Source organism: Leptonotus elevatus, chromosome 14 (genome assembly GCF_054856555.1).
Source record: "Leptonotus elevatus isolate MCC_2025b chromosome 14, RoL_Lele_1.0, whole genome shotgun sequence".
Classification (NCBI taxonomy): domain Eukaryota; kingdom Metazoa; phylum Chordata; class Actinopteri; order Syngnathiformes; family Syngnathidae; genus Leptonotus; species Leptonotus elevatus.
In genome coordinates, this window is record NC_141252.1 from 12,206,686 (window position 1) to 12,234,520 (window position 27,835).

At 40.1% G+C, this 27,835-nt stretch overlaps 1 protein-coding gene across 2 annotated transcripts; it reads right to left on the reverse strand.

The window, feature by feature from the left end:
- Window positions 1–4,367: 4,367 nt before the first annotated feature.
- prima1 (proline rich membrane anchor 1) lies at window positions 4,368–27,721 on the reverse strand. 2 transcript variants are annotated; one of them, XM_086093963.1, is made up of 5 exons: window positions 27,308–27,721; window positions 25,850–25,991; window positions 20,793–20,925; window positions 7,969–8,045; window positions 4,368–7,896 (listed from the first exon to the last, which is right to left on the reverse strand). In XM_086093963.1, exons 1-5 carry the CDS (start codon window positions 27,491–27,493, stop codon window positions 7,880–7,882), a joined length of 555 nt encoding a protein of 184 aa, XP_085950089.1. In that variant the 5' UTR covers window positions 27,494–27,721; the 3' UTR covers window positions 4,368–7,879. The 2 variants fall into 2 exon arrangements, with proteins under 2 accessions (XP_085950089.1, XP_085950087.1); XM_086093961.1 differs by having other exon boundaries at window positions 4,368–8,045.
- Between the last annotated feature and the right edge of the window lie 114 nt (window positions 27,722–27,835).

Genomic DNA, 27,835 nt, shown 5'->3' on the forward strand with positions numbered 1-27,835 from the left:
TGGACTGGTCGCCATGACTGGACGTGACGTGACGTGGCTGGACTGGTTGCCAAGACTGGATGCGACGTGACTGGACTGGTCACCATGACTGGACTGGTCGTCACGACTGGTCGCCATGACTGGATGTGACGTTACTGGACTGGTCGCCACGACTGAAATATGCGTGACGTGACAGGACCTGATTTGCCTTGACTTGCTGTGGAATGGCTATGATTTGGATAGGGCTATGGCTTGCCTGTGGCTGTGGTGAAGACTTGACACACAAACTTCCACACAAAACGCAGACAATGCACGCACACTGACTGAACAAATCCCGCAAACGAAGTACACCTCTGCTAATTACTTGACACGAAACACCTGGGGAAGACACAAGCGGCCGAGGGCACTGATAGGTTGACACGCAGCGGAAAGGAAGATACACAGGCGGATGTGGTTACACATAACGGGACGAGGGGAAAGACAAGAAACACAAAACTGAACACACAAACAACAAAGAGTATGAACACCCAAAAGCAAACAAAAACCCAACCCCACAGAACCAAAACATGACAATTATACCACAATGTCAATAAAATAGAGCTAAACAGACACATAAACAACACGATACACGTTTAATGAGTTATTAAAGCAGGCTACTTTATGTTCTCCCAAAAATAATTTGAGCAAAAATTTTGGTTTTCTAATGTCAAAATTATGTTTCCTGTCACTTTTTTTTTTCTGCCTCTGCTTTATGACAGGATTTATTCACATGTGGACCAAGGACTAAAACTAATCACGTGTAAGGAGATTTAGATGATTCCTGATTAGAGCAATTGCAAAAAAAAGTGTTATAATTATCTCCCTTACTTTTTTCCACCTGGAAAACAAAACATCCCTTTTTGTCCTGTAGATGATCGTTCCTGGTAAAAGCCTGTTGAGAAAATGACAATCTCTGGTGCCCCCGCCCAGTGCTGTCACTTTGTTTTTATTACAGCAAAAGCCACACAGGCCAGGCTGGCCAATGCATGAATGTTTAAATTGCTCACCGTGTCCATTGGCGTTAGCGTCAAGCGGCACATCCACAGCGAGTGCCGCTGTAAAAGTAGTCTACGGTGCCTCATTCACATTAGAATTCATTGAGTCTTCAGCCTTCCTCTGAATCAGCCTGCATTATGCAGTGTATATACACAGCTACAACATTAAGCACACCTGATCAGACATGAGAGTGGTATCAGGAATTATGCTTTACAAAGAAGAGGGTTATATTGTACATTTAATACTGTGTTTTGTAATTGTGGTTCTTAATAAGCGGCAGAGAGGGAATGTCTGTTTCCTGGAGTTTGAAAATAAAAAAGGAAGATTGCTGGGCTGATGGTTTTGGGGTGAAAGCGGACACTTTTAGAAAAGGTTCGGAAGCATGCACCATTTTTTAGATTTACCTTGGATCTAGCTGGTTACCAAAATAAAACCAGACTAATCAACGATAGCTGTGTCCCGAAGTTTCTTAATCCTGACAACATCCGAAATTGCCCGGATAATTCCACCTCAAAAAATTCACTTCACATGTGAAAGGGCATGCAAACAGTGCTGCGCCTCTTGAGCTAGCTACATTTTGGACTCTCCTTGATAAAAATAATGACAATGACAGATAATGTGAGGAAATTAACAGTTTTTATAAAGTGTAATTAAGATAAAGGTCACACTCACACACAGTAGTATTCATGTGTCATTGAGTTATCATTTAGACAAATGTGAGGCCGTCAATATTTGACAGCTTGGGCTCTGTTTTTTGCGCAAGCTGAAGTTGAAATAGATAAAGCTTTATTGCTCTCCGAAACATCCGCTGAATTGAGTGTTTTTTTTTATGCTGAGAGCAGTGCAGTCCTCTGGATAGACTTTTTTTTTTAAATTTGTTTTTTTTCATCAGTGGTGATAGTAGCAGGCCTTCCTTTTAGGACAGCTTACGATACATAACATATGGATAAGACCCAGTAAAGTGAATTGAGAAATTTGTTTCTAATGTAGGCTACATTATAAGTAATTGAAGATAAGGGCTGAAAACGTGAAGAAACTGATAACTATACACAGCAAATTGGTCAGTTTTAAATTTCCAGAGTTTGATCAAATATGCAGTAAGCAGTGTTAGGATAAAACGTTTCACTGTCAGAGTAGTTTTTCCTTGAGTGTTGGGGTGGATGTTGGGCGTAACCTGAGTGTTGAATTGACCACGCCCTAATTTTTGGTGAAGGAGAAACTTTCCAATTTTCCAGCCCGCTGTCTACATTTTAATTCATTCATTGCCATTGACGGCTACAGACGTCAAAAAATTCATTTGAAATATTTCTATTAATTTTACCCTTTTGTTAATAAGAGTATGAACCCCCCCCCCCCCAAATGTTTTTATTTTATTGTACATTTAGAACAGATACAAAATTTGTGATTAATCGTGAGTTAATTATTGAAGTCATGTGATTAATCACAATTTAAATTTTTAATCGCCTGACGTGATTAAAAAAAGAAAAGAAAAGATAATTAAAAATTAGGGGCGTCAAGCGATTAATTTTTTTTATTGTAATTAATCGCATGACTTCACTAGTTAACTCACGATTAATCACAAATTCTATATCTGTTCTAAATGTACAATAAAAAAAATCATACTCTTCTTGTTAACACAAAAGTGGGTAAAAATTTAAACTAATAGAAATATGGCTGCATCTTTAAGTAATTGATACGGTAATTTCATAATAATTAAAAAAATTTAGTCAAAATTAAAAAGATGAACTATACTGTAAAAAAAAGTGTGATATTGACTTGTGCGGAGGTTATTTTTCTGCCACTAGATGGCATAATTGCATATGTAAGACGTTGGTGACAGCTCAGTGCATTTTTCTTTTCATATTAAGAATCTAATCTTTAACATGAAGTAACTACATTTTTTAAATTGTAAAATACAACTTGAACACAGTCTCCACAAATATATGCATTATTATTAAATATATCACTGCTAAATTTGGACGTGGACGTGTCTGCTGTGTAAAATTGTGTAAAATTAATAGAAATAGTTCAAATGAATTTTTGACGTCTATAGCCGTCAATGGCAGTGAATGAGTTAATAGCGATACATCCAGTTGTTGCTGTTGGGGCAGCGTGAATCAGTAGTAGAGTGGTTGTCTTGCAACCCTAAGAGCGTCGGTTCGATCCCAGGCCAGTGTCACTAAGTCAAAGTACCCTTGAGCAAGATACTAAACCCCCAGTTGCTCCTGATGCTGCGCTATAAGTAGTCAAAATGTAAAGCGCTCAGAGGGCCTTGTAAGGAGGAAAAACACAATATGAAAGATGTACTAGAGTAAAGTGTAGTTTAACTTAAATTTTTAACACTGACACTAGTGCAATACATCCATAAGTGTAGTTTGGCAGAATTAAATGTTTAACTCTGACACTACTTTAGAGTACTTTCAACACTACTCAGAGTCGATTTTTAACAATATACAGTGTTGGAGTAACACTGGATAAGTTTGAAAAAAGTAACACTTTCAAAAGTGTCAGATTTACACTCATCGGTGTGGACCTATATAAACACTTTTCTAGTGTTAGATATAACATTCTTAGTGTTAATCTAACACTGGCAATTTAGCTGTGTATAATACATTTTTTTGTTACCACGGTTACACCCCATTTACAATGGTAGTAGCACACGGCAACAAAGGCCAGAAAAGTGAGCCATGATTGGTCGTTATTGTTTCCTGAGCACGGGTGATGTCATCTTCAGTCGACAGCAAGTGGCAAAATGAGCTCTTAAAGACCCGGTGTGTGTAGTCCTTAGCGCCATCTAGTGGTCAAAGAATAGTATCAGAAGCACGCAGGAGCACGCACACTACGGTGGCTCAGAGAGATCATATTTCAAAAGCCTACCACCGGTTCTTATAGTGCATAAGCAAACGAGCATCTCAGTCAGCGACGCCGACTTGGCAGCCGTTGTGACGCCGGAATTAGCCGGAGCAGCTAATAAGAGCGGCTAGCGGGAGGAGCTAGTCAAAAAATGGATGCAGAAAATGGCTAACTGACTCAAGTATGCCCTTCATTATTCCGCTCCACTTCAAATGTTGACTTTATTGTTGCCTCCACGTTGACGTTACGGCTAATATGTGACCTGTTTGCTGGTTTGTGGCATAGCAGGCTGGAAAAGGTCTGCTGATGGCACCTCATTAAAGATGCAGCGTGTGAGACAGACTTAGCACATGTCCCCCCCACCCCGCCGCCCCACCACAGGGGAGGGGCCCAGCTCCAGACCTGCACCACACAGAGCTGACCGGGCACAGGCTAAATATAACACCTCCTTTTTAAAAGCGTGCATCGATGTCCTTTCAACAAAATCAAAGGTAACTCTGTTGTTATGTACACTTTTATTTACAAAACTCAGCAAGGATATCAACGTATGCACATGGTTCTTTCTGTTTGTTGTAGTGTAATGTGTGTGTTTAGCGTGCCAATTGCCATATGTACATTAATGGCTTGTTCCATCAACATGACAACATTAACAACTCTAAATGGTAGCACGTTATTTTCCTTTGACGTACGTATAAACACATGATCCTGTGCATAAATTAACAGTCCAGAAGGCAGATATTTAAATAGCGATATTTACATTCATGCATCCGTCACGTCTCTCACATACAGTTAGGTACATGGTAGAGGGGTGCTTGCAAGCTTCTTGTTTTCAACAGATTAGCCAATAACGATACTCAACTGACAGCCTTGATAGCACTTTGCGCGCACACACTCACACACACACGGGTGCAATCTGATCTCTGACTATTGGCCAAGCGTCCTGTCTCTCACCAGTCACAAGGTCAGCCCACGGTTACTATGGTGAAGGGTGACGAGTCCTCGGTGACACACTTAGAAACAAGAAGATTGTCGAGTCTACACACACACACGCACACGCGGCACTTCTGCTCCAGTGGAACCTCTAAAGTCAAGTGTCCTCAACTCATTGCATTTGGAATGTGAGTTTGATGCGAGACCTCAGAAAATCTTACCGCTCGTTGTGCATTTAAGGATTAACTCCACAAGTGTTTGCTTTTCTGGTTTTCTTTTGCATGTTTAAGACAGACGTGATGATAACTATTGAACGGACCATGGAATTTATTGCAGCATGTGGACAAGGGGCACACTGGACCCAATGAGAATGTTTACAGATTGAGGGCTGTGTCAATTACACCAAAGCAATCTAAAAACACAACAACAATTTTTTTTTTTATAGCTTATGTGGTGTTTTGGTGAGCTGATTAAAATGAATTAATTCAATTAATTACAAATAATGAATGATGCATATTGATATAATATTATATAATATAATTACTAAAAAATAAATACATAAATAATACATATAAATATTAGGGGTGTCAAAAATAGTGCGTTAATTTTGAGTTAATTTAAAGTTCCTTTAACACCACTAATTTTTTTAACGCGCGATTGATAACCACCCGTTACTTTGAAAGCCTGTCCTGCAATGCAGCAGGCACATCCACATCAAAATTAAAAAAAATATGAATATATTTTTGGAGACTGGGGTATAGTTGTATTTTACAATTTAAAAAATTTGCAGAATTTTACAAGTTACCTCACCAATGTCTTACATATGCAATTATGCCATCTAGTGGCAGAAAAATTACCTCAGCACAAGTCAATATCAGTCAATATGTTTTTTTTACAGTACAGTACATCTTTTTAATTTTGACTCAAATTTATAAATTATTATGAAATTACCGTATCAATTACTTAAAGATGCAGCCATATTTCTATTAGTTTAACATTTTTCCCACTTTTGAGTTAGCAAGAAGAGTATGAAAACTTTTTTACTGTACATTTAGAACATATCTAAAATGTCTTATTAACCGTGAGTTAACTATTCAAGTCATACGATTAATTACAATTAAATCGCCTGACACCCCTAATAAATATATAAATAATTCTATAATATATAATATAATATTGACATAAATAATGAATAATTAATGGGATGAAAAATGGCGGAGGACTGATCTGTCGTGTTACTGTGAAAATGTATTTGCCTCACAAACAGAATGAGATGCAGTAATAGTCAATTTAAAATGTCTACACATGCCAGGTTATTGTGCTATAATAAAAAAACAAACAATGAGACCAGGTAAAATGTCCTCTAAACGTTTTACACCAATCACGTGACCATTTTCACACTGCACTCACTCATTGTGAAAGAATCGCATGTGCGAAATTACCGATTACCAGCGTGCCCATATTTAAAAAGTGGTGCATATTGCATAGCAACCTACCAGGAAGTAAATACGGCGATTTTGTCGACAGACCGCACCTTGACAAGATGTAGCTTTCATTGTTGCAGAAAGAAGAAGAAAAGTAGCGCCAAAGTACTCCAGACCATAACACAGTCTTTCAATGTGTAGACTTTTTGTATCCACTATACGCTACCACTGCGTATGGGCATAATCAGTATTCAGTTGATTGCGCAGAATTGACATTTCTTGAAGCAAATCAAGCTAAATGAAGTGCACTACATGGCTGTAACCACCAGAGGCGCTGTTGATTCACTCACAATTAGCTTGCTGTCTCAAGAAGTTCAACCTAAGATGAGATCATCCTTTATTGAGCCCCAGAGGATACATTTAAGACGTCAGCTGTGGCACAACACCTGTAGGCAGCATCGTGCTCATTTTTCAATACAACGATGATGTCATAACAGGAAAGAAACGTCCGAGGAATTCTGCCATAACATTAAAGCGATTATTATTGTGAATTTTATTTGTAATTGATCTGGGGAATTTGAGTTGTTTTTACACTTGTTTTGGCAAATAAGAATGTTAAAATGTTACTTATATATTTATGACGGCAACAATTTCAATCTGGGACTTATTTCTCATTTTAATCATTTCTTATGGGAAATGCATTACAAACAGTTCAGAGGTCTCCTTGTGTCCCAAAATGGATTGTGTTGGACCTTAGAGGCTCCACTGTCCTTGTAAGGAAGTACGTGTACCGAGTTGACTTTTGCAAACTCCGAAGTGGGCTAGCGTGTGATGCAGTAGAGAAAGAACTCCCATTCTCCAAAGCACACCGTGACAAAAACACAGAATCTCATCAGACTCACAGACACAAACAAGAGATGCCGTTTTCTGCATCAGTGTCTCCACAACACCGTCAACGGCATTCGGTGGCCAAATGAAATTGTGTATAAATAATTCACTTAAAAAAAAAAAATCAAGAAAGAAAATGCTGAGGACTGTACAATATCTTTTTTTGGTAGAAAAATAAATAGAGAAAATAAATAGATGAATGACTGAAGTATATTACACCGAGTCTTGAAAACGTGTTGATGTTGTCTCCTCTTTTTCTCAAAATATGGATTTCTTTAAATTGCATAGTCATGAATGCACGCCTCAGAGCCAGGAGTGACAGTCAGCTCGCGCCCCTGCAAGGCATCCCATCTTCAAAATGCAGAACCAAAAATGGAGGATATACTATTTAGAAAAAAAGTTGCATTCTCTGTAAAAAGTGCATGCACGTTATTTATTGTGTGTGATGGCGCCGCGGGGCCGCTTCTATTGTCTGCGCTTCTATCGCACGCGTGAGGTCTGGATGTGCGGCAGACTGGCCGACAGTCAGCAGCCTGTCAGCAACACTTGCTCTTACTAAGAGCAAGTGCTCAGCCTGCTGGGACACTTTTCAACAACACACACCGGGGGAGGGGGGGATCGGCGGAGGGGTTGGGTGGGGTGGGGGCCTTTCATCCTCGCTTGCCTTCATGGCATTTCCTTCCACCTTTTCTTCAGCTCACTGGTGTCCTCGGTCCGAGCGGAAGAGGAGGGGTACCCTGCAACCCTGTTGCATTCTGGGTGAGAAGGGGTCACTGAGGAAGGGGTGCTGAAAGATGATGAATGCTGTCACTTCCTGCTCCGAGCTGGAGTCAAGTCTATACCACAGTGTTGTTTGTACCCATGGCCTTCTTGGTGCGGATGCTCATGGCGTATTCCCCGCGACTTGTCCCATTCTCTTCCTTACGCAGCGGTTTCCTGGCAAAAACAAACAAACAATGAGGACAAATTACAAGACAAATCTCCAAGGGCCTCAAAAGTTGTATGATGAAAAATAAATGAATAAATAAACACATCCATCAGTTCATCAGAAAAAATGGCACTCCTTTGCATAAAAAAACATGTTCAAATAATAGACAAGGCATACATATTTAAAAGCATTTAAAAACACAATAGTTAATGATATTTAAAAGCAAACAAAATAAATAAAATTGGCTTACTAAAATCACTAACAGAACAAACAGTGCAAGAACATGATTTTTTTTTTAATGCTTTGAAAAACCTTAATCATAGGGATGGGGGAATACAATTTAATTTAAAAGCATTCGCATATGCTATTGGCAGCTTATTACAGATGTGTGCAGCATAATAGTTAAAGGCTGCTCCACCATCTTTGCTTTGAGCTCTGATTGACCCGAGTTTGCAGACCTCAGAGCAGCGTTGTGTTTATATTCAAGAATGTAAAGACATTAGCGGATTTTATAAGGTGTTAATACTGTATATATGTACAATAGTATTCATGAATCATGAATACTATTGTACATATATACAGTATTGTTTGTACAGACAATTTGAACAAATATGACAAAAACAATGATTTTTGTGGAGGCACACACCCAGCACATGATTCATGTGCTGGGTGTGTGCCTCCACAAAAATCATTGTTTTTGTCATATTTGTTCAAATTGTCTGTACAAACCGAAACCTGACAGTAGTACTTTTGTAAAATGATGTGTAAATAAAGTAGCCCTCTCTACCCCCCATCTTGAACCCCTAATATGAAAATCAATGCGCCCAAGGATTATCAACCAAAAAGAGAAGGCGAGATCAACATGGTGTCAATCATTTGCCGTGCACTTGTGAGCACACTCTTGCAGACTCACGCTGAATTGTGACCTTGGGCTTCGGGTGTTTTGTTGAAACTATGGCATTTAGTAACAACTGAGCATAAGACGAGCTAACAGAAACGGAGTGGGGAACCTCAGGCAGCTGAGGACAGGTACATTTATAATCTCTTTTTGATTATTAATTAATTGTACATTTAAAAAAAAAATCTAAATTGAGTGATAACATTTAACATTACAGTAACATTCCTTTACAATAAGTCATGCTGCCAACTTAGCAGCCGTGGCTAACGTTGGCTAAAGTTTTTGTGAGGGACATTTGATCCGAGACCCAAGGTTGGAAGGGAGGGAGAGGTGGAGTTTTAAAAAGACATACTCCCATTTAAAAGGCCTAGTGAGTGTAAAAAATGCAAAATAAATGTTGGTACTATTATTGTGGGTGATTTATGCGGGTATTTTTTTGTGTGGGCAATGTTGTATTGCTTTTATACGTTCACTGGAAATACTACGAGTCGTATCTGTATAATTGAGAATGTGATAAATGAACTTGATGGACTCGGTTAGCCTGCATGTGAGCGTCTGAGTGTGAGTTGTGGCTGACAGCAGATCCACGTGAGTGTTCTCATTTTGTATTTGTGTGTTTTATTATTTGTCCTGCTCAAAGCAGAAAATGCATCAGTGAATGTGGCTCTCCTTGCCCACATGAGGATAACTGTACCTTATTGTTCAGATATATATTTTTTTTACTTCACTCTAGAGGTTGTGTATCTGAGGCTTGCTCATAACAAGAAAAGAAAAATCTTGGTTGAATGCATGAATAACAAGACATTAGCAATCTTTACTTAGTCATTATCAGCAAGTAATTGAAAAGTAATTGAAAGTAATTGCTAGTAATTGAAAGTAATTGCTAGTAATTGACGTCCTACACCCAAAAGGTTTTTGCTGACTTTGTTTTGATTAGATTTTATTTTGTAATGTTAATTCATGCCTTGTCTTGCTAATTAATTTTTAATTCCACCTGTTCTCGTTAGTCCGGTCCCTTGCATCTACTAATCAACTCCCTGAGCCACTTGTGTCTTGTCCAAGTGTTTCTCATTGTCTCATCAGTTAGTTCCCCTGGTTTCTTTCCGTCGTTGTTGTTTCAGGGGTTCATTATAATTTGCATATGTCTCATTGCGTTAGCAAATGTAGGTAGCGCAAGTGAGAGGAAATGAAATGCCGCCATCAATGGTCACTGCGATTCCCCATTGCGCCCCATGTCAGCTAAAGGCCACGCCATTAAAAAAGCAACTTTTGAGTTATTCAACAGGCTGATTTGATTCCCTCTGTCTCGTCGATCCTTTCTAATAAGGCCCGTCCGTGTCCAAAGGTCACATTTGCAGGAGGGGAAAGATGCATTGCGACGCAGGCGATAAGGCAATTACCTCCTGCGACTGCTAGATGCAATCTCTCCCCCAAGTAATGAGTACGTGTTCGGCTGTCGAAACGAGCTTGGGAATAACATCCATCCATACGTGAAAGTACCTCCTGGTGCAAAACTAAAGATGGCACGAATTGAAGGCTAGTTTCATTCACTGACGTGCCTTTCATGCACTCTTGTGCGCCTTTGTGCTTATTATATTTGTCCAGTGTACTGTGCCTTGTGCGGCGACCCCCTCAACTGGCCTGGCTTATGTAACTCAAGAGACACATGTGAATACAGTTAGTACAGTCATTGTCCCGCTCAGCAGCGTACAATGTCCTCTCCAACGCAGAGGAGCCTTGAGCGACATCTTGTCTTTCAAAAGCAACGACTGGTCGCTCCGACTGACCGCTCCTTCTCAGACCGGTCCAGACCCAACGTGCACCCGCTAACTACTTATGCTTGACTGTGACCTGGCACTGAAGGAAATATGTGTACGTTGGAGTTGTTTGTGTTAACTTTGTTAGTTGGCAGGATTATGTAAAAAAAAAATAGTTGGTACACATCACTGCACAGTAAATTTGGGAGAGTACATTTAAATCTGAAAAGTGTCTATTTGGTCCCACTCTAAACAGAGTAAATTTTACTCAAAGTATTTTTACTGTGGCCTATCCCATGACAAAAACCTAGTTAAGTCTTTTTTCACTAAGAAAATATAAGCATATTTTAGAAGGATTTTAAAAGTTAATATTACTAGTTTATTTTTTAAAAAGCAAAAAAGTTACACAAGGGTTGAGGAAAAAACTCACAACCTTCAGCTTGGGCGATGGCCACTCTACCAACTGAGCCATGCCACTCCTACTGTTAGCTAATATCCAAAAGGAGATTAAAAACATAATTTTGGGTCTTGGAGGAACAAATATTCGAGCTGGCGCGAGCGACATACTAACACGCAGTACGCGTGGTGTGGTGTGGTGTTTTCCCAACCTGAAGTTATGGGTTTGTTCCTCAACCCTTGAGTGACTTTACTTAAAAAAAAAAAAAAAACACACACACACACATAAATAAATAAATACAATTTTGTCAAAATCTCTCCTTGCAAAATTTACTTTCTGGGCGAAAAATCTGTAATAGTTTTTTTATGAGATAGGAATAAAAATATATAAATGATTAATTATGATATTTATATAATTTAATAATATTAATTAAAAAATAATTTATCGTTCTAATAATTTATATAAAATAATATTTATAATTAATAACAATAATTCAAATTCAAATTTACTGTGTGATTACATTTTGTCACAATCAGGCTCCAGTTCACCCGCAACCTAATGTGGACAAGAGCTTAAAGGATGGATGGATGAGTCTGTTGCCTCTGGCCCAATAATAAAGAATAATAAACTGGTACAGTCATGGTATGTCATCTGCCATGAACCAGGAAGTAACCTACAACTTAAGTGAATTTAGCGTGTTACACTAATTATTTTTCTCTTTTCACTCCTTTAGTCACCATGGCAAAGTTGTCCCTGTTCAAGGATGAAATTGTTCGCGAGCCCTGTCCAACTATTTGTTATCGTCCACAAACCAGGAAGTAGCCTGCTAGCTAAAAAACACAAACAAACGATTGTCTAGCTTGGTGGCCTTCCTGTGTGGAGTTTGTATTTTCTACCCAATGCATATTTCAACTTCCTCCCACATTCCATGGGATGAGAATCAGCACCTCCAAATCTGAGACCAAGTGAAGGAGTATCTTGGGGTCTTGTTCACGAAGGAGGGGAGCTTGGTGCATTGTCTGCAGTGATGCGATGAAGTTCTTGATTTACCAGTTGATCTACGTTTCTAACCTCACCTATGGTCACGAGCTGTGGGTCATGACGAAAAGAACAAGATCCCAGATACAAGTAGCCCAAATGAGTTTCCTGCACAGAGTGTCTTCGAAAAAAGGTGATCAACTCGACCATCGAGTCGAGCTGTTGCAGATGAGGTGGCTCGGGCATCTGATCAGGATGTCACCTGGATGCCTCCCTGGTGCAGTGTTCTGAGCACATCCCCTTGGGACGAGGCCCCCGGAGCAAGCCAAGACACACTGGAGAAACTGCTGGCTTGGGAACGCCTCAAGAACCCCCAGCAGGAGATGGACAAAGTGGCCGTTTTCTGTATTTTCTCTAAAGCTCTAAATGACAATATTCGTATTTGGAATTTGTCATTTAGGTTTTCAATAGTCTAAATAAAATTTTAATTTTACTCAAACATAATCGTAGCAATATCAGAGTAGTAGCAATTCCTTCATTTTTCCCCAGTGTTGTTTGTCCAGTGCTATACATAGTGTCGAATGTGGAGATGAGAAATGCTTTTATTTATTTATTTGTTTGTTTGTTTGTTTGTTTATCCAGCCAGCCATTTTACGAACTATTTATTTATTCTATTTATTTATTTATTATATTTATTTATTATATTTATTTATTATATTTATTTATTATATTTATTTATTATATTTATTTATTATATGTATTTATTATATTTATTTATTATATTTATTTATTCTTTTCTTCCTTCACTTGTTTATTTTATGGTCTTCAGATGCACAGAATTTTGCTGTTTGCATGTTGTAAAAATGAAAAATAAAGAAAATCCCTTTTTTTTTTTCAATCTCCTGCCGTTTTGTCATCTAAGGTTAGTTTAGTACAGCATTTCTGTTTTGGTTTGCCAAGACTTTTTTCCTCTGCACACTCACACTGTTTGAACGCTTTCCCACTGTCGAGTTGATTCGTCAGCCCTCGTTTTCAGTTTGCCCCCGTTCTCGAATGTGAATGTGATTTTGTCACACCTGTTAAATCGTTATGTCACTTGGTGCTGTCTGGGCTGTCATGGCCTCCGCCACTCATGCACGACACAACTCCTCAGGATTCCTGCTCGGCTGTCTCGTCCAAGAGAGGACGTTCATCCCTGAACAAAGTTGCTCTCAACAACTGTGTCGCCACGACAAGAATCATGATGTATTCTACGCCACCAAGTGCAAGGACTGGGTTTATGTACTGGTTATATGTGAGGTCATGGATTTTTGAGATATGATTTCCACAACAAAACTGAGGAGGCGGCGGAATGGATAAACAAAGAACATCAGAGATGGCTGCCAAAATGAATTATAAGCATTCCTCATTCGTCAACAGTCGGGATATATATTATATATAATATTTCAAGCCAAACTGCATTGTAATCATCAATCCGTCATTCGACTTAAGTCGGATTTCACCGTTAAAGTCGATATTTTCATCAAAATACTTTGTAAAACATATTTAAGAGCCGGAACCAATATTTCGTGTTTCCGCACAGTCATTTATTGCTGACGGACGGCAACCAAGAAATGTGACGCTCCTGATGGCGAGCCGACCTGCTCGATGGACGCCCGTTGCTGGAGGTAACAACAACACAACTTTAAATAACTTTAAAATGGCGCTGTAAAGTCGAAACGACGTAACTCGAGTACTGCCTGTATTGACAGAATGACCACCTCTGAAGAACAGGTTCACATTTTTAAAGAGAGTGCAAAGTCAATTTTGTGATTTGTTTGTCAATATACTGTACATGTTTAAAGATAATTGTTGAAACAAAAAGTTAGAGTTGTGTATTTTTAGTATTTTAATTTTTTTTTTTTTCATGATTTCAGTTCTCCTGGTTGTTTTGGGCATTGCTAAAATGGCGCAGCACTGAACACCTTCATTCTATCAGCGTCTGTCCGGAATTGTGAGTTAGTATAGTTATAATTACTTGGTCCATTTCTGCCACTGTAGTGTGCAGTTAGCTCACTAGCGTTGCCTCCAAAATGAAAAATGTGATTATTTTTGCCTTGCTGGTGTTGTTTTGGTGTTTATTAATCACTGAATCAAGTTATTCAGCCTTTGACTCACAGTATAGATCACGTCACACTTTTGATATCATGCTTCCTGCTAGTTATAAACTCAACAATTATTTGTATTTAAACATATAGTATTACTGTAACTCAACACAAATACATATAACTTAGAAATATGACAAAAAGCTGTTCTGTAAAATTGCAGCATCAGCTAAGATACATTTTTGGGGTTGTAGGCATAGCAAGCTAGCTAGCTAACTACATGCTAATTTATGATAGCAACAAGTAGCCACTGATGAACGAAGGCACTCAGTTTTTATACAGTCAGGGAGGGGCAACTCATGCACATCATTGGACACCATTTGAGCGACGGGCTTAATAGTAAAAATGAAATGGTGAAAAACAGTTTACCGCTATCTCTCCATATTACAAGGTCTTTAAGTATAGTGTGACTGAGCATGTTTGTTTGTGCCATGTGACCAAATTATTGAGTAATTCATTGCACCCCGTTCATAACCTTGTATGTCACAACTTAAATTTGGTGGGCTTCCAAAAAAGACCCCCAAAAAATAAAAAAACAAGTAAACAAACCAACACCGAGAACAAACTCATCACAACTGGGAACATAATAGCTGACAGAAACAGAAGCAATAAACCGCCAAAAAGTGAAACAAACCAGGGAACTATCTATTCATCTATCCATTTTCCAAGCCATATCCTCAAATGCAAGCAAACTGATGATACAACGAGGAGCACCTGGACAAGACACGAGAGGCTGAGCGAGCTGATTGGTAGACACGCGAGACCGGGCTGACGAGAACAGGTGAAAACAAAAATGCAATAAGCAAGACATCACACAGAGAAAACAAGGCATGAAACAAAACTAAATCGAATCAAAACACAGTACTGTAGACTCTTGTGCTGTGTTAAATACCATATAATAACTAAACCCAGTGAACATGAGCACTTCACTAAAAAGTATTTGAGGTCGCTGCCTGGAGGTGGTGCTTTTCGGCTAATGGCTTGGTTGTAAACAAAGAATGAGTCACGACGTACGCTTCCTTGGAGACAGATGCTGCTCGCCGAGTCCTCGCAGGACCCTGGGAAAGCCCAAGAGATATGATAGCCCAGCCCGGAGGGGGAATCTGTTGTGTGGGTGAGGATGGGCCCATGTGACTGCCGGCTATGGGAGCTGGGGTGTACTGACGGTATTCTCAAGGGAACCAAACGGGCAATTTGGGGATTCTCTTAGTTTGAAAACAAAAGTCAGCAGCGGCCATATTCATGTATCCAACTTCCCACCAATGGCTCACTACTTTGGATTTAACCCTTTCAATCAATTGGAATATCATGGTTCAATTCAAAAACGTGTAAGTCATATACAGTATTATACAGATTTATTACACACCGAGTGAAATACGACTTACTGTGTATTGCAGTGTATGTGTGGTGTCTTTTAAAAATATATAATTTGGCTGATTATAGCTAGCCCAAATTCACCATCTGACTAAATTTAAATAATAAACAATAAAAATGATTCTTCGAATAGAAATGAAGTGTGAATTGGCCTTCTGAAGATGTTGCAACTGTCGGCTACTCGGCTCGTTCCATCAGGGGACTCACCCGTTTGTTTGTGACAGTTTTTACACCAGATGCTTTTGCTGATGCAACCGGCCCACTTTTCTTGTCTGGGATTGGAACCAGCTGTGGCCGCTGGCTGGCAATCGAACCCGTGCCATCTGCATCTACCACTACGATAGGAGTGTAGTTGGAATTCCTCAAGTAGGCTGTTGTTAATTTTTTTTGTTCCATTGTGTTTAATCAATCTATGCTATAAAGTAAATTGGGTCAATTAATTATTGAATTAATTGAGGGCGACTCGAGTTTAATGCCAACCTCGAGCGCCTCAATGTCGATTTTTGGATTCGAGGAAAAACCTCTTTAAATCTGTCATTAATTAGATTGATGCTATATTTGGAGAGTTTTGAGTTTGTTTAACAGCTTAGAGGTTTGATTCAAACACACACACAGCACACAATCAAGTTCTTTATGTGTATGATATGATATGAATTTTCTCATCTACATGGGAATTTAAAAAAGGGTGCGAGACAATGAAAAGCAACTACGGGGACAGGAGTAGCACAGAATAAGAATTTAGTAGGAAACAATAAAATAAAAAATAAAAAATAAATAAATAAAACATCTTTTACAAGGTGATGGGAATTTTCTAGCCAGACTCAGAAGATTAACCAAACCACTTCAACCCAATTTAGGAAGCAACAACTTGCAACAATGTGTGGAGCTGTGGGAAATTTGCCCTGAATTTAGTCTCACAGTCAGCGGCCAGGAGATGGGTTGACACTAGTGCTTTCAAAGTGAAAGCGTTTACCAATGAATTAATTCATCACAAAAAATGATCACATTAATCATGTATTAACGCAGAATAATCCCACTATTAATTTGGAGCGCAGATTATCCTTTAGTTGACAGCGGATGGTTACGTTAAAGGTAGCACAGCACACAGAATGAACAATACTGAGCTCTTTATAAAAAAAAAATAAAATAAAATAAAAAGTACCACAGGTTGTGCTTGAGCAATAAACATAACTACATGTATTAAAGCATTTGATAAATGTTTGTGTATGACATTTAGATTATTTGTTCTTGTCAAAATATTGGGGTCATTTTTTTCCCATCTGAAGTTATGCAGGTAATTAACTGATCAAAAAATGTTGAAGACGTCCGACTTCTCATAACATTAAATGTCAAAAGAATTAACACAACAGATGCTCTTCAAATTTGCCGGGCAAAAAAATGTGGATAAAAAAGCCTTTTCGATTAAGCGATTAATCGTGATTAATCCAAATTTGAAGATGTGATTAATCAGATTTAAAAAATGAATCGTTTGACAGTTGTAGTTGACACAGGAGTGCTATCTAATTACTTATAATTGTAATTGAACCACTGAAATAAATGTACTTATCCACAATATTCTAATTTTTTGTTTTTCACAACCACTCCAATTGACCATGTTGCTTGAGGCTACTGGACAGAGAGCATTCTTGGGCTTCCAACAGACCTGTACGCAGGGTTTCAATAATGGATGCCAAGCTGTTGACATGTGGCAGGTGGCAACACAACACTTCACATGTTAGATGAATATTTTATAGGAAAGCTGTGCAATCACAGTCGTGTTTGAAGTTTGGGCTCGTAGTGAAATTAGGACATGTGAAACGTGCTGTTTACGACCACCATCTGGAAATTAGAGTAACATTCGGTGCTCCGCAACACTGTGGAGTGCTCCGTACATGTTTGTCATGAATTTTTGCTGAACGATGAAATATTACGTTAGAATTCGTCGATCTTAACATTTAACAAGTTTTTGGGATGTACTGCATTGCCCTTGAATCGGTCGGGAGCAGCTGCGGAGTAATATCCGCTTTTAGACAAGCCTCCCAGAGCGCTAAGTGATTAGGAAAAGCATCTCGCTCCATTAGCACGTCGGGCTGAGCTTTGTTTATTTTGGCTTTCTGGGTTGGCAGACAGCCGGGAGGGAGAGCAGCTTCATGTCTTTTGCTTGGGATGCAACGGCAACACTGAGAGGCAGCATGTGTCTGATCCTCTTCTTTATGCTTGCGCACACCAGCCTCCCTGCTGCTGCTGCTGCTGCTGCTGCTGCTGCTGTGCACTCTCAATAGAATAGAATAGTGGGGAAGTGTTCTTTCTTCATCTTTTTTTTCTCCACCCTGCCAGGACCTTTGCTCGTGACACATGAGTGGCAGACCAAGATGCTAAAAAATAAGAAAAGGCCAGGAGGGCTGTGGCCTCACCTCCTCGGCTGTCTGCGGCGCTCTTGCCCTGGCCTTCGTCCAGATGATTTCATTTGCGAAAGCCTGAAGCACTGAGGGCTCTGGGAGAAGTCAACTGATGTGGTTTATTTCTCTCTGACAATCCCTTCGCACTTATTGGTATTGTTGGTATTGATGAAAACCACTTTTTTTTTTTTTAAAGGTCATTTTTACTATGTAAACCGTCCTACTCTTTCATACCTTTTCACGTGGTATGTTTTTGTGGAAGTAAGCGTACCGTGATGAATTAAACTGCACACAAACTGGTAACTAGGACTCATTTAAAAAAAAAATTTTAAAACAATATGTTCTCTACAGCTCCACTAGTCTAAACACAGCATCCTGATTAATATTGTGTTTGTGAAATATGAATAAAGCTGCAAAATCTACCTGTTCTTTTATCCAACTCAGGAGGCGGCCATTTTGCCATTTGCTGTCGACTGAAAATGACATCGCGGTTGCACATGGCTCAGGTAACGACCAATCACGGCTCAAACTGTTTTCTGACTTTTGATCATGTGACTTAGAAAAGAGGTGAACCGTGATTGGTCGTTACCTGAGCCATCAGCAACCGTGATGTCATTTTCAGTTGACAGCAAGTGGCAAAATGGCCGCCCCCGTAATAAACATGTTCATTGTCTATGATGGCAAATCCTTGTGTGTGGTAAACGCCAAACAAGGCCAAACCATGGAGTCTGTGATTGTGACGTGAAATCACGTCAAGTCAGTCACCAAAATGAAAATGACGAGAAGAGTTTGCAACCGCAATGTAGTTAATGGAGAAGCTAACACTTAGCTTAGCCACATTTGAAAACTACTTTTTGACTGTATAACCTTTTCCGTGTAACTTTGGAGAAGATATTTGTGTATATCAGATTCTTCTTCTTCTTCTTCAACTACTACTGCAACTACCCTTTCTTCTTCTTTGTATTTTTTGGGCTCGATACCCCGTGGCACCACGTCGCCTCCCACTTGTCAGTCTTAGCACAACAAAACATCCGGTTTGTGAATGGATATAATGTTGCATGTCATGTGCTTTGTTGGTCATCCTAAGTACGCCACAAACTATAAGCACAGCGTATTGTGTGTAGGGGTCAAGATTCTCAATGACTTTCTCGACTGTCCTTGCCACAGAACATTTTATCATTCCTTCTCATCGTCATTTATTCTGCCTTGACTTTTAAATGATTAGGGCAGCCGTGACAAATGCCAAAGGAAGCCCATTTATCCTTAGATTGCTTGTCGCTGACAAATGAATGCATAATGAGCTGGTTTTAAGTGGCGTGGCACTGAAGTCTGTATGCAGTCTGCAGCCCACGGGGCTTCAGGACACGACCCGCTTGCATGTATAAAAGATGTGGCCTGCAACTGAATGATTGAGCAAATTAATTCATAAATAATGACTTGGGTTTGGGGATGGAGTCTGTATTGCAACAACACTTTCCTGCTGCTGCTGCTGCTGCATTAAGAAAAAATAAAAAGGTGCCCCCTGGCTACACAGGGGTGGGAGGCTGGAGAATTGCCATAATGAATTCCTCAGCCAACCACCCATTACTTCCGCTGCCTGACTTTGCCTATTTGTTGTTTGGAGAAAGGAGAAAATTGAGTTCTGCTGAGGGAGGTTTCATATAGTTCAATAAATATAACGTACAACAATGTGGATTCATCACGGACAAATAAAACAGCTTTGAATTAGCATACATCTGGAGTTACTCTCACACGGGCGTGTAAACATGTCAAGATGTTTATGGATGGTTGCTCACATGCATGTCATGGGAATCGGTGCGTATGTGTCTTTACTAAATGTCTGCCGAAACTTCACGCGGCCTTTCCTCTAAGAAGCCAAACGGGGGGGGGGAAACATTTTCCGTCACACCAGCACCCACGTGGGATTCCTTTTTTGCTTTCCTTCCCATGCGCCCAGCCGCCATTGAGATTTTGACATTTAAAAACCTTTAACCCTCACATGACACAACACAAATAACCTGTGTCAAATTGCACGTAATGTTACTACCTTCAAGTCGTATTTGTACTTTTGCGAGTAGTCAAGCTAAATTATCGCTATGACATAGCCGACGTCAAGTACTTCTTTCGACAGGAAGTTACAAATGCACTGATGTCGTCAACTCCATTTTGCCTCAATTGTGATTATCCAACAATGAATTCCACGCATACGACCAAGTACTTGACAAGCTAGTAACCGTGCAACATAAACCGGAATAGGCAAATAAAAGACAGACGTGGGGCCGACATCCAGCTATTACTATTCGTCGTTTGTTGACGTGGGAAGAGAGTGCGCATGCAGTATTTACGATTCATCAAACGGAAGGTGGGGCTTGCGACCTGTCTGAAAATGGACCGGCCGTTGGAGAAACTCCCGAAATTCCAATCATGTAGTTATGTGAAGGCATAGGAAAAATGCTCGATAAAGTAGCCTCTGTTTGTAGTAATGGTATTTAAATGACAGTTTTTCAGTGCCTTCGCCGTCTGAGAGCAGAGACAAGAGCTTGATTTTCCACGATTTTGAAACATTTTATATACAGTAATTATTTAATCATTCAAATTTAGAAGACATTTCTTTTCAGTATACAAGCACTTTTTTTCCCCCCACTTTAGTTAGCATTTTTTTTGGTCCATTTTCAACATGGAAACAATCAATCTCTCTCTATTCATCGTTACAGTTTCACTGCTGCTGCTCGCCGCAAGGTGTTTGTGATTTTTTCATCCCCAACTATGAGAGAGGGTTGACTGAACTGAAGAAAAAGAACAACTGACCTCTTGATGGCCTTGTAGCAAATGATGACAGCTGAGAGAAGGAAAAGCGCCGAGGCGCAGCCCACTGTTCCCAGCACTATTAAGTCCATGTCTGTCCACCAGGGTCTCACCGAGGGCGCCATGGGTTCTGCCACTGGAGAGAAGAAAAGCAGGATCTCAACACGGCATCGAGAAAAAGCTGAGGAGATACTTGAATCTACTTCGAAGGTTTGTGTTCTTCTGTTTAAAAGTCAGTAATATCCATATACATGACGACATAAATCATTTAGATTCCCTTACACCAGCACTCTTACACCGCACATTAGTTGTGTGTGCAGAAAGATCCACTCACTTGTATTACATTGTATGCATCAGCAACTTTGAAATTGTAGTGCATCTATCTATCTAGCGACGCTATCTACGCTATCTACGCTATTTATTGTTCATCAATATGCATAAAGATCTTGTTATAAGTCACACCAAATTGAACCACTCAATCAGTGGTCAATGGTTGCATTTCTTTACTCATCATTTTATCACCCCCTATAACACAGGTTTCACTTTAAGGTAAGGTTCAGCTTAACCAATTGCTTTGAAGGAAAATAGTTTTTATTTTATTTATTTTTTTATTTTATTTTTTAAGAGTGTTTTTCTGGCCATCCATATTCATTGCCTTCTAACGATTACACTTTGGAGCAAAACTTCAAGCCTGAGATGAAAGAATGGGATGATAATTATGCAGTTACAAGGATTAAAGTAGGCCTCCATTATGTGAATCATTCATGAGGTCTCCACCCTTTTTTTAAACAGTCTTGTAAAGGAGATAAAACACACTAAATGGGCCCGCTTGTTATATTTTCTCACAACACAGAACAGCTCGTCAAGGCTGTAAGGCATTAATATATGTTACATGACAAGAACTTTTTGGGTGCGTTTTTGCAAAGCCTTGCGGAATGGTTCCTCAGTTTATTCTGTGAACAGAGTCTGAAGTATGTACATTACTAACATGTGTTTTTGCAGTAGCAAAGTAACATTTACAGTAAATATGTTTATGAAAAACACTTCTATACCATAAGGTTTAGAACCTTATAATGTCATAAACCATAGGTGTCAAACTCCGGTCCTGGAGGGCCGCAGTCCTGCAGGTTTTGGAGGTTTCCCTCTTCCAACACAAGCTGATTCCAATCAGCAGGATCGTTATTAGGCTTATGCAGAGCTTGCTGATGAGCTGATCATATATCAGCTGTGTTAGAGAACGGAAACATCCAAAACCTGCAGGACTGCAGCCCTCCAGGACCGGAGTTTGACACCTATGTCATAAACCAAAACTCCTCGTACAGATAACACAGTTGAATTGCAAAAAGCAAGTGAAATTGTTGTAAGATGCATGTAGGCAATTAGTAAGCATTCTTTTTATTGTGTTATGACTTTGACTGACAATGGGTACTCAAAGGGCTGGACAAATACATATACTGGATCTTCAGAAGTGCCATCCTACAAGCCCAGAAACATTAGCAAAGTGAGCCAGATCAGGATTTATAGAACCGAACAGCACTATGGTGAACCAAACTGAACTAGGAAGTTGGACGTATAGTATTTTCAAAAGTTAGCATTTTCAGGTCCCAAATAACTTGTCAGGTGAGGTGCGGACCTAAACACAGACAAGACATGGGTGTTGGGAAACAGAGAGTCTTTATACAAAGTAACAACAGATAGCGGGGTTGGATTCAGATGACCTAAAAAAAAACACTTGCTGGAGAGTAGAGATCGGAAACCTCGACATCCTGAGAGAAAACCTTGACTAAGGAACATTGACGTAAAGATGACAGAATAAAGGCTTATATGGCAAAAATAAGGGTCACAAATACATAACCTAAAACGCAAGACCTAAGAGTAACAATTGCAGGAACACAACTGCATAGCAACTGACAACTTCATCACAACAAGACACATGGCAACCGCATAACAACTGACAAAGTCATCACCACAAGGGACATAGTAACTGCAAAGCAACTTACAACTGCATCATAACAAGGGACATATCAAATGCATAACAACTGACAACATACTCTTCATTACAAGGCCATAAAAAGGGACATAACAAGAGACATAGCAACTGAAATCATCATTACAAGAGACATAACAACTGCACGGCAACTTAAAACTTCATCATAACAAGAGACATAGCAACTGAAATCATCATTACAAGAGACATAACAACTGCACGGCAACTTAAAACTTCATCATAACAAGGGACATAGCAACTGCATAACAACTGACAAATTCATCATCATCTTCATTACAGGACCATAAAAAGGGACATAACAAGGGACATAGCAACTGACATCAACATCACGAGGGACATAGCAACTGCAAAACAACTGCATAACAACTGACAACTTCATCATCTTCTTCATTACACAACCATGAAAAGGGGACACAACAAGGGACATAGCAACTGTCACCAACATCACAAGGGATATAACAACTGCATAACAACTGACAACTTCATCTTCATTACAGGACCATAAAAAGGGACATAACAAGGGCCATAGCAACTGACATCAACATCACGAGGGACATAGCAACTGCAAAGCAACTTACAATGTCATCATAACAAGGGACATAGCAAATGCATAAAAACTGACAACTTCATCATCATCTTCATTACAAGACCATAACCAGGGACATAAGGGACATAACAACTGACATCATAATCACAAGCAAATGCATAACAACTGACAACTTCATCATAATCTTCATTACAGGACTATAAAAAGGGACATAGCAACTGACATCATCATCATCATCATCATCATCATCATATATACATCTACAGGACCATAGCAATTCAATGACCCCATGTCCCGAGCCAAAACACAGTCAAAACATAACTGTCATATAAATCAACTGCCAAAAACAACCTAGTTTAAAAAACTGAGCATTCACAGCCCCACTTGACCTTGCTGTCAGATGCTTCTGGCAGTGTTTGCACGGTGACCTTGACTACAATCACGAAGGGGCTCTGACTTCTAATTCAAAGGGAGCCCACTGGTGTGTCAAGGGAAAAAAACATAAACAGTTGGCAAAAAATAAATAAATAAATAAAAATCACTGGAGCAGATTGATGAAAACCTTTCCAGTGCTGTCTGCTGATGATGAAGTACTCATCCCTCCTCGTGTAAGGGGCTCAGGGTGAGTGATTCTAAAGAGTCACGGTAATAGCTCACAATGGCTGCATCATCAGCAGCGCCTGTCGCCCATATTTCAGTGCGCTGTTCATTAACGGGGCCATGTACAAATCATATCCACTTTCTGTGTGCTAGCAGGTGAAATATGTTGGTCTATCAGCGGATTTCAGACACACAAAAAAACTGCTGCAACAGGCGCTGAACACAACACACACTTATCGCCGCCAGCTCAACTTCAAAACAAAAAAGTGTGCTGCTTCATTAGCCTCTTCTCTTGATCGAATTATAGCTAATTTAATTAAGTCGTCTGTGTTTTAATCAGGGGGTCCTTCGGGGGAAACCCTCGCAATGAGCCAGTGAGCTTGGCGGCCCAGCAGGCTTTGGATCTCACAGGCAGCTGGGTACTCCCCAAGGTCAGCCCCAGCATAAATTAGCTCTGCTGTCAACATCCTGCTGGCTCCATCACATGCGCGAGCGTACACGTGTAAAAACTCGAGAGGACGGATGGTGCGTTTCTGCACGAAAGGAAGCCTGTCGCATGGAAAGCTGGGAGAGAGACAGAGGTGGAAAAAGTACTGACACTCTGTAGAAGTATACATGTATAAAGAAAGCACTGACTCAAATCCTTCAGTAAAAGTTCAGATTCTGAAATGTAAAGTAGAAAAGTAACAAGCAATTTTTACAGTCAAACAACACACTTGCCTTTTTCAAATACTAGCTAGCGTTGGTTAATAAGCTTCTACTGTAGGCTATCAAAACGTATTCCCATACCTTTGCTAACGCAAATTCAGAAATAAAATAAAAATGCTAAGTTAGCATGATAACTACTGAACAAATAAACCTTACCTTTGTTTGTGTTTTTTACAGATTAAATTGAGTAATTAAATCTCAGAAGATGGTGGTTTTGAGCTAGCATAAGACATGACACATTTGCCACAAATAATTCTTGTAGCTGACAACATCAAAGAATTCTATTAATAAAAGCCATGGATGAGGAGTATAATGCTTCTCGAGTTTTCTAACTTTTAAGTACACACGATTCAAATCCTTCACTTCAGTAATAGTGCAATAGTTCAGACTCTGAAATACAACAGTAACAAAGATTTTTACAAACAACAGACTTCCCTTTTTTTCTTTTTTTTCGCGTGCTAACTAGCATTGGCTAATTGACTATTCCGAAATTACGTCACAAGTCAAAATGGCGGTCTTATGCTGCATTCAAGGAGGGTCTGAATTCGGATTATCCCACTCAAAGTGCCCCAGTTCGGTTCTCAAAGTGCTTGAGGCAAATGTAAACAACAAAGATGGCTGATTCCGATAAATTCTTTGCTTTTCTGGTTAACACAGTCATTCTAAATCACGTTGTGTGTCTTGTATTTCCATTTACCTCTAACGCTATGAGGTCGGAACCGACGCAATCCGAGTGGAATAACAATTTGCCACTTTCCTCGAATGCAGCATTTTTCCTCGGTGAAACAACGCTGTCCGCTCATTGAAGTACATTGGACTTCGGATTATTGTAATTTGATTTGTGAGGATTCTTTTCATTTGAAAATGTGATCAAATGTGGTTTGACTACTATGACAATATGCCTGGTTTGTATGCTAGTCAAAGACAAAAGCAATACAATACGCCGTGGAAAAACGAAGCGTTGCGGAAATAGCAGAAGTGCCTGGATGTTCGGAATTGTCAATAGGTTTTGAGGTTATCAAAACTTGTGCCCGCAGCTTTGCTAACCTTGTGAAGTGAGAAACAAAAAGTGATAAGTTAGCAAATGATAATAATGATGAAAATACAGATACAGGATCTGTGTTTTAATGTAGTGAGTAAAAGTAAAAGTATTATACAGAGAGCAAAGAAGAGTGAGACAGATGCTGGAGTCCTTACCTGTGGCGCCCAGTAGCCGCGGGGGAGGTGGAGGAGGCGGCGGTGGGGGAAGTGGAGGGTATCTTCTACAGTGGCACGCCAGCTGGCACTGTTGGCTAACTTTCTCTGCCACGGTCTGCGAGCATGACCTCTGGAGTTCTCCCTTTGTTTGTAACCGGGAAGACATGGAAGAAGAAGAAAAAAGACTGAAATCCCATCCTCGCAACACACACACGAGTTTGATTGTACTCAGCATCCTCTCCCGCTGCTGTTGTGACTGGCTCACGCGGAATAGTAGCGCATCTCCAGCTGCAATCCCTGCAAGAAGCCACCCACCCACCAAACAGAGTGGGCAGCAGGCTGCCCCGAGGAGTGCGAGTGGGTGGACTTGCAAACTCAAGCGGATCACATTACACGTGAACCCTGCTTAACAGTGCGTGTGCGTGAGCAACAGCTCACCGTGTATCTGTAGGCAGCAGCGTGGGGGGGCACAGGTTACACTACTCAGCACTGGCATACGCCTGCCGCACGCATCCCGCTGAGATCGACGAATAGTGTCGGGGGAAAAACACTCCATGTTCCCACTGGTGATATATTTGTGTGCCATGAGCTGTGTCACCTCACCGCCAACCTGACATGCATTCACTTCTCTCTCTTGCCACAACATTAGATATGTCTGCACAATATGGTGACATGCAAATCACAAAGCGTGTAGGTTGTCGGGCTTTACACAGATAATTGTGACGTTTTTGGAAAGGTAGTCATTTATCACGATGTAAGTGTTACTGTGTTGTAGCGGTTTATATGTTTATTTAAATGTAGAAGAATTACTGACATGTGTTTCTAATATTTTGGCGACCTGATTTAGCGCTTATAGGCAATGCAAGTGCTGCAGACTTTCCAAACAATGTTCTTATTTAATACTAATTCAACAATACGTCTATTGCTGTGGTTATACGGAGGAATGTTGACGACAACCTGATTTTAGCGAAAGAGGTCATGCAGAAGGGAAGCTTTTGTAATGCTCTCATTTGACACAAATTTAAACAGGATGTCTATTATTGTGGCTTGGTCACTTGCCAAAAACTGCAGTGAGGTGTTCTTAAAAAAATGGCTACCTGGTAAGAGAGGCAGACAGTCTTTAAAAAAATACAGTACACTGAACAATATTTATGATTGTGGCGTTCTTAATGTTTTGTATTGACATGAGGGAGTCATGTGACTAAAAATATTCGAAACATCAAGAGTGTGATATTGATCAGCTTGCAGTTCACGTACCATGGAAGTAAATAACCAGAATATTAGAAACAGCTCTCAGTACTGTGCAAACTAAGCACAGTAACACAATTATTACACGAGAAATGTGATCATACAGAATGGTCAAATGTGTAAGTGTGCCTAATGAGGTGTCCTGGGTGGAGTGTCCTACCAAAAAAATAAAAAATAAAAAAAGAGGAATAACAAAGTGTTGCATGTTACCTGACATGAGAGTAAGAGCAGCGAGAGAAGGCAGTGAGCGAAGATGAGAGGCCAACAACTTAAAGTGAATGGCATGAGATCTTGGAGCGACATTCCCATCGGCGCTCTTCTGGGCGATCCGAACGGATGCGGCATCCATACAGCACGGGCGTCAAGTGTTCGGGACACCACCTTCCTTCTCCTCATCCACCGGGCGGGATCCTAGTCCAAATCGGCGGCGACGCAATAGTACCGGTGTCGATAGCGGAGGACGGTGCGAGCCGGTGGCATGAGGAGCGGCGAATCACCCAAATAGATCCACATCTCTAAAGTTGCTCTCTTTCGCATGCGCGCTAAAAAAAAAAAAAAAATTCGGCTTTGTGTTGTTGTTTTGCTTTTGGTGGGATCTACGCGATGTCTTACATTGTCCCTTCTTCGGCTGCCAGCAGGAGTGCAAATGGGCCACTCAAGCCGTGGAAGTTGGAGGGGAGAGAGAGGGAGAGAGAGGGAGAGAGAAAGGGGGAGAGAGAGGGGGAGAGAGGGGGAGAG